The sequence below is a fragment of the Pecten maximus genome, chromosome 3 (assembly GCF_902652985.1).
Source record: "Pecten maximus chromosome 3, xPecMax1.1, whole genome shotgun sequence".
Lineage (NCBI taxonomy): Eukaryota > Metazoa > Mollusca > Bivalvia > Pectinida > Pectinidae > Pecten > Pecten maximus.
Genome location: NC_047017.1, coordinates 46840095 through 46849174, shown reverse-complemented (window position 1 = coordinate 46849174; position 9080 = coordinate 46840095). Strand labels below are relative to the sequence as shown.

General features: G+C 35.8%; 1 protein-coding gene across 1 annotated transcript in view; it reads right to left on the bottom strand.

The window, feature by feature from the left end:
* Positions 1-552: 552 nt before the first annotated feature.
* LOC117324358 overlaps positions 553-9080 on the bottom strand; it is a 34049-nt gene continuing 25521 nt past the window's right edge. The window contains exon 3 of the mRNA XM_033880169.1: positions 553-4581. Within this exon, the coding sequence (XP_033736060.1) occupies positions 3713-4581 (869 nt within the window). The 3' untranslated portion in view covers positions 553-3712. The remainder of the gene's footprint in view (positions 4582-9080) is intronic.

Genomic DNA, 9080 nt, shown 5'->3' with positions numbered 1-9080 from the left:
AACTGACCCTACATCTACAACTTCGGCGGCATTCAGACGTATTTTATCTTCATTAAACAAACCAACTATCATGATCTCTGTAGCCTTGGGGCGAGTAAAGGTGAACTATAGTTTTCTATCAATATGTTTAAGCAAATAACGAACATCTATCTGTCTATTCTACATGTAGTTCGAGCGAGCGCTTGTAGTTTGGGTAAAATGCAGGGCCAGACCAAGTGAGAGATGTTGTAAGGCAGTTACATTTAAAAACGAAATACTGCAGCATCATATAATACCAACAAAATTGAAATCGAAATTAAAGTTAACAAACAGCAAAAAGAACCAATTGGAAATAAAAAAAAAAAAAATATATATATATAAAGGACATTCTATACCCCTATACACCTATAGGAGTTTTTGACACAGAAATTGGGATATTGATATCAGACCATTTGATACAGTATACACCTGATCATAATAAAAAGTCAAAATTAGGAAATGTTTAGGTCGCTTTACTCTCATCATAGATATCATCTGAAATCATTAGTTCCGTTCTAACACCAAACACTAAAATGAACTCTACAAAATTTTATTATCACATGATTCAGATAAATTGTGCACAGCAAATCTATACTGATATGTCCCTATCGTAATCTATACATTGGATTTCACTGTTCATACAAAAACAGAGTCAAACAAGCTATCTATATCCTGTATTAACAATCGTTGCAGTATTTGCATAATGTATAAACATATATAAACTATTTTGTACAATATGAAAGACATTCATTGACAACACATTTTCATCTACTGTATTTCATAGCTGGAAAATACCTATCTAAATGTTTTCGTTTTGCCAGGAATATCTAAATATGGTCCCATATTAATAACCGCACCTACCAAACTCTGCTTGTTACTTCAATGTTATACACTATATATTCCTTTATCATGATAAACCTGAATCACACTAAAGAAGCTGTACAGTGATCATCAACTCCATACTTCTCTCTGTTTGTCTGGTGATTCATCAACTCCGTATTTCTCTCTGTTTGTCTGGTGATAATTAAGTACTGCCTGTACAGTGATCATCAACTCCATATTTCTCTCTGTTTGTCTGGTGATAATTCAGCACTGCCTGTCTGTACATCGATCATCAACTCCATATTTCTCTGTTTGTCTGGTGATAATTCAGCACTGTCTGTACGGCGATCATCAACTCCATATTTCTCTCTGTTTGTCTGGTGATAATTCAGCACTGTCTGTACGGCGATCATCAACTCCATATTTCTCTCTGTTTGTCTGGTGATAATTCAGCACTGTCTGTACGGCGATCATCAACTCCATATTTCTCTCTGTTTGTCTGGTGATAATTAAGTACTGCCTGTACAGTGATCATCAACTCCATATTTCTCTCTGTTTGTCTGGTGATAATTCAGCACTGCCTGTCTGTACATCGATCATCAACTCCATATTTCTCTGTTTGTCTGGTGATAATTCAGCACTGTCTGTACGGCGATCATCAACTCCATATTTCTCTCTGTTTGTCTGGTGATAATTCAGCACTGTCTGTACGGCGATCATCAACTCCATATTTCTCTCTGTTTGTCTGGTGATAATTCAGCACTGTCTGTACGGCGATCATCAACTCCATATTTCTCTCTGTTTGTCTGGTGATAATTCAGCACTGCCTGTACAGTGATCATCAACTCCATATTTCTCTGTTTGTCTGGTGATTCATCAACTCCATATTTCTCTCTGTTTGTCTGGTGATAATTCAGCACTGCCTGTACAATGATCATCCACTCCATATTTCTCTCTGTTTGTCTGGTGATAATTCAGCACTGTCTGTACAATGATCATCCACTCCATATTTCTCTCTGTTTGTCTGGTGATAATTCAGCACTGCCTGTACATCGATCATCAACTCCATATTTCTCTCTGTTTGTCTGGTGATAATTCAGCACTGCCTGTACAATGATCATCCACTCCATATTTCTCTCTGTTTGTCTGGTGATAATTCAGCACTGTCTGTACAATGATCATCCACTCCATATTTCTCTCTGTTTGTCTGGTGATAATTCAGCACTGCCTGTACATCGATCATCAACTCCATATTTCTCTCTGTTTGTCTGGTGATAATTCAGCACTGTCTGTACGGCGATCATCAACTCCATATTTCTCTCTGTTTGTATGGTGATAATTCAGCACTGTCTGTACGGCGATCATCAACTCCATATTTCTCTCTGTGTGTCTGGTGATAATTCAGCACTGCCTGTCTGCCGACAATCAAAGCCAATAAGCGTCGTCTTAATTATCAACAAACTGTCAATCCCGGACAGAAGTAAACAATATAAAAACAGTCTACTCCAGAATGATAGGATATAATTCATGGCGATATCTAAAGACGTATCGTCAGGAAGGAAAAGCATGGCAAACCCAATGTGAGAAAGAGTCCTATATGTACCAATAAACTGTTGCACAGAACGAAGTTCCCGTCGATCTTTCAAACTTAGTTTTTTGGAGGTTCACAAATAATTCTATTGATTAGATGTAAGAGTGCTACGCTGTGTAAAAAGTAAGAAAATGCACAAAGTGATCTACGGTTTACATAATTTTAAGAAAAGAGGACAACATTACTATTATTGAGATTAGGATAGGAGAAATGAACACATTTTCTAAAATTAAGTATTGAGAGTGACACTACGAACATAGTATTTAGTCACGTGATTAATCAGGATCACACGACATGTCCAGACCTTATTCAGTGTATATAAAACAATTCATTACGGTTTACCGAGGATTTATCGTAATTATAAGCACAAATTAGAATTTGTATTGAAAATTTAAATTAATTTACCTTCGTATGATATTGAATACAATACGTCAGTCACTGATTTCCTGTACATGTTGGCTTTCACCGGGTTTTAAAACATTGCCATTTAATCAAAACTCTATCAGGACTATATTGCTGGTTAGGCTATTGGAAGTGTTTTATTATGAGGAGTGCCCCGAGTATAGACGAAAATAGTTCATAAAAAATAAAAACAAGTGTCATTCGGTCAGAATACCGGATACATTCAAGAACGTTTGGCAAATTAATGGTACTTCCTGCTACAAATCAAGTCTGATTTTTTTAGAAATAATGATGGAGATAATCGGATGTTACTGTTTATGTAATCAATATTCGTGCAAAAGTTTGATTTGCTAATGAGTCACCAATACAAAAAAAAATTAAGATCTTAACCAATTTGCGAAGTATATCATTCATGAAAATAACATGTCATTACTAAGCTATTTCAATTAATCATAGCGTTATGACAAACTTATTTGCTGACCTACAGACACATAGCAGTTACCACGAGTAACATGACCAATTACGGTTCACCTACGAAAGTTTATTTATCAGACACACAAAAAATCACGGAAATCACCTATTACAACTTTGTTTGTTTTTGCATAACTTTCAGATATAAAATACATATATCTCATTTACGCAAGAGTATAAAAAAAACATACACACTATACGTTATTGCTATGTTGTAAGTGTGTATACTTTGTAGATGTCTCTAGTTTATGTACTTCCGGTCCATCACTCGTCATAACTCGATGGTTTCTGTCATATATATATACTGATGAAGGATACCAGATTATAGCCGGGCGTACTCGATTATGTCTACATCTACGTAATTGTTGATACATGTTGTCATTGCATATCTAAATTACATAATGGATTCTAGAAGGAGTCGTCACATACACATTTACCGAACACTATGATGAGGTACACAACGAGGATGAACATAATGGTTCCTGCCAGGTACGATATGTAGGGGTGGATGCATGCTAGTATTGTCTGGCATTCTGGCTTCTTTTTACGTTTTGGAGTGATGACTCGTGACCTGTATGCACGACGACGTGACTTCCGGACAATTTTCACTCTTCTTCGATTAGTGGTAACCTCACTCGTTGCCGTTGAAGTGCTTTCATTTCCGTCAACGGATTCAGTCAATGGCAGTATTGTTATTCTTTCGTTGTCATCAAACTGACCAGAAACGTTTTGTTTTTCAGTAAGTGATGCATTTTGATATTCATCCGTTTGTGCATGTTTTAAAGAGGTGCCATTATTTAGATATGAAGGCAATTCGCGTTTAGTCCGTTCGCATTTCTCACTCGGATGGGTTCTGTTGATGTCAGATTGCGGTATAGTGGTATGCTTGTTGGACCCATGTCTGTGAAGTTCACGAAGCAGAACGCTAAGTAACACACTCATTCTGTCAATCAGATGATCTGTTCTGCTTGAGGTGAGGTTTCTGTCTATAGACGGATAGTGTGGATACTTGTTACTGTCTATAGACGGATAGTGTGGATACTTGTTACTCCCTGTACTAGTCTGAATAAGTTGCTCTAATTTTTGTACAATCTTCATAGGACTCCGAGTCCAATTTTCCAGGCCTCGAAGATAATTCCGGAAAGACAAGTTTATTTTCTCCGGAATGTTCGTTAGAATGGATTCCATATGCTGTTTGTTCAGTATTTGTTGTGTCTGTATTTGATCGCTCTCTAGTCTTCTCGCTGTAGTAGGTGATGAGACGATGAATTCATATACTGAAACAAATAACCAGGCATTAGTTGTCATAGGTATAACGATAAACTGATATTAATGTTTACAGATGTCATTCGTGTTATTGCCATGAAGTAATTTTCACCTCGAGAAAAACCAGCATGTTACGTTTCAAAATGCGTGTACCTAAGATCTGTAACTTAAAAACAACTTTCTATTTATAATGTCTACCAAAAACAGAGGATGTGCTATACCCTCATCAATGCAACACAATTAAAAGTTTAACAATCGTTATATATCAAAACTGCCAGAAGGGGATCACAATATCCTGACAACAGGATTCTTTAAACAACAGAACATCTATATCAAATGAACAGAACTACCTCTACTGATACTTCCAAAATAATATATTTATCATATGTACACATGGATACACGACAACAAAAAAAGTTGTCAGGTAACGACAAGTGTCTGTAGCCTACGCATGTGAGAAATGATTAACCCGGAGCATGTTGCTATGACGTCATCGGTCGTCCATAATTGTTGTCCAGTGCAGACAGAACAAGCGCCTATTTAATGTCGTTAATGACGTACTGATCGATTTCCGTAACGTATTAGGTTTTTAACTGTAGAAGAACACAAACAAGAGAGAAGTATTACTTAATGATGACAGAGTACTTCTTTGTCGTAAGCCCCAGTGTCTTAATTAGAAACTAGTTGGGGCACGAACAACAACCCTTACCTATAAGCGGATGGCACAGGCACGACACACTGGTACAAGTGCATATATGTATCACAGCATGCTACGGGCCAAGAGGATATTACATTTTATATCTCTTAACTTAAGATCAAATTTGATAGAAGTGTAATCTTATATAGCTGATGGTTATGTTAAACCCACATACAAAGGTCAATAAAGTAGACTTCTAATACGTCTTATACGTGGGCGTTATTATTGGAATTCAGTAAGTGGGATCACAGTGCATCTTGAAATAGAATTTACGAAGGAAATTGAACTGTTTGTTTGTTTGTAGGATAACATGAGCTGGAACTGTATTATTACTTTGATGACGTTAATATCTTCTTTCTAATCCACTTCCAGCATTATATTATTTTCTGTTAGTCCGCGTTAACATGTGTACACATCACAGTTTAATTTTAAAAGAAGCAGTATAAAGTGGCACATAAGATATAACACGATTTTGCAAACCATTCCAGTAAAATATGTCAGATCTAAGAGTGATGGTGTTCTGTATGTCAATCTCATAGGCTGTATTATGCAAAGCAAAGTAAGAGATCGATGGTGCAATATGATCGATTATGTTCCCTGTTTACGCTGATAAGACGAATTACCATATATCGGGAGGACGCGTCAACGCTGGTACTCGTATCCCTGCTAACCCTGGCGGGTAGGTGGATAGTCGACAAGGGTGGGACGTGAAGCGCAGGAGATAATGGGACCGAGGACATACAGATAACATAGCAATTATTAGTGTTCCATAAACTACATCACGATTTGGCGTGTGGAGTATTAACAATGAGGAGACTGTTATGATATTTTCACTTTTTATCACTAAAAGTTCTATTGATTACACAGTGTACGGCACATATAAATGAACTAAAGAATGTGAATTGATGAAACACATATACAGTACGGTATGCTAGTACGAATTCAAATAAACCTAGAAACACATATACAGTACGGTATGCTAGTACGAATTCAAATAAACCTAGAAACACATATACAGTACGATATGCTAGTACGAATTCAAATAAACCTAGAAACACATACAGTACGGTATGCTAGTACGAATACAAATAAAACTAGAAACACATATACAGTACGGTATGCTAGTACGAATTCAAATAAACCTAGAAACACATATACAGTACGATATGCTAGTACAAATTCAAATAAACCTAGAAACACATACAGTACGGTATGCTAGTACGAATACAAATAAAACTAGAAACACATATACAGTACGGTATGCTAGTACGAATTCAAATAAACCTAGAAACACATATACAGTACGGTATGCTAGTACGAATTCAAATAAACCTAGAAACACATATACAGTACGGTATGCTATTACGAATACAAATAAACCTAGAAACACATATACAGTACGGTATGCTAGTACGAATTCAAATAAACCTAGAAACACATATACAGTACTTTATACAATAACACAAGTCACATTAGCTCTAAAAGTTACATTTATTGAAAAGCTCTACTTTCATGTATCAACACATTATAATTTTTTGGCATTCTTAGGGGCTACTCTGTAGGATTATTCCTTAAGGTAAATTTGGAATTAACTTGGTAATTTCCAATCCATAGTGATAACCGCAGCCCCTGGGAAATCCCCATAGGTGCAGGGTTGTACATGTTTGCATATAAATCCGAATTGGTTGGTCCAATTTTTCGGGAGATCGAGATCGTAAGGCACAGCACGAGTAGATATTCTGGTTCCCCTTTGTTTGGGTCCCATGTCGCTGCTACGGCTGCTGACTTCGGTCTGTGTTTAACTGTGTCCCAAATTGTTATTTTTAACCGAAAAATAGTCCAAACATGTGAAAGTTCTTTCAATATGCTATGAAGATTATCAAAATATTGATCCACTCACAACGAAATGACGGGGAAGACTACGTAAGCCCCTACGAACGGTCCGAAATAGCTGTTCTTGAAAGTTTAAAAGTTCGCAAAACTATCTTGCAGGATAGCAGATCATCGTGAAGATACGTAGTGATTCTAAATTGTCTGTATAAACAAGTAGTCTGTGTAGTAAACACTGGAAGTAATGTTAATCGTGTAAAACACAGTCGTCAAAAGAAACATGAACGTAATTCCACCAGCCTCCTCAACTGCTAGACAAAGACTGAAATTAGCGTCACCTAAACTCTTGACCATTGGTCACTATAGTCACGTGATTACTAACAACATACTTAATATTCATGCATAATGACATCATCTAATTACTGCTGAACAAACGTTACCGAAGGTTAACTCTCCGGCTTATTATATATAAGACCTATTTACATAGATATATGAAGTTGTACATTTGTAACATTAACGTGAAAATTCCCTTCCAAAAAACATTATAAGTCCCGTATGACCTTACAATATATAATAATCTGACGTTAGATTAGGAGTTAAAGAAACTCAAGATTGTAGAGGACATGTGCTTGTATAAACTTAAATTAACACAAAATTTAAATGGTATGCTAGTACGAATTCAAATAAACCTAGAAACACATATACAGTACGGTATGCTATTACGAATACAAATAAACCTAGAAACACATATACAGTACGGTATGCTAGTACGAATTCAAATAAACCTAGAAACACATATACAGTACGGTATGCTAGTACGAATTCAAATAAACCTAGAAACACATATACAGTACGGTATGCTATTACGAATACAAATAAACCTAGAAACACATATACAGTACGGTATGCTAGTACGAATTCAAATAAACCTAGAAACACATATACAGTACGGTATGCTATTACGAATTCAAATAAACCTAGAAACACATATACAGTACGGTATGCTATTACGAATACAAATAAACCTGGAAACACATATACAGTTTTTGTATGCTAGTACGAATACAAATAAACTTGGAAACACATATACACACAGTATTTGTATGCTAGTACTAATTAAAACAAACCTGGAGGATGTACAGTTTTTGTATAGTAGTACGAATTCAAATAAACCTAGAAACACATGTACAGTATTTGTATGATAGTACGAATTCAACAAACCTTGAAACGCATGTCCAGTATTTGTTTGCTAGTACGAATTCAACAAACCTTGAAACGCATGCACAGTATTTGTTTGCTAGTACTAATTAAAACAAACCTGGAGGATGTACAGTTTTTGTATAGTAGTACGAATTCAAATAAACCTAGAAACACATGTACAGTATTTGTATGATAGTACGAATTCAACAAACCTTGAAACGCATGTCCAGTATTTGTTTGCTAGTACGAATTCAACAAACCTTGAAACGCATGCACAGTATTTGTTTGCTAGTACTAATTAAAACAAACCTGGAGGATGTACAGTTTTTGTATAGTAGTTCGAATTCAAATAAACCTTGAAACGCATGTCCAGCATTTGTTTGCTAGTACGAATTCAACAAACCTTGAAACGCATGTCCAGCATTTGTTTGCTAGTACGAATTCAACAAACCTTGAAACGCATGTCCAGTATTTGTTTGCTATTACGAATTCAAATAAACCTAGAAACACATGTACATTATTTGTTTGCTAGTACGAATTCAAATAAACCTAGAAACACATGTACATTATTTGTTTGCTAGTACGAATTCAAATAAGCCTGGAAACACATGTACATAATTTACCAGTCATTCAATAAATGACATTTTAACTACAACATTAATTTTTATTTCTCTTTACGAGTCAAACTATTGCAGCAAACAAGCTTCAGTCTCTGAACATGCACCCGGCTTGCACACATATATTTGAAATAACGTGGATTTGTTCTTCTTGATTCAAATTAAC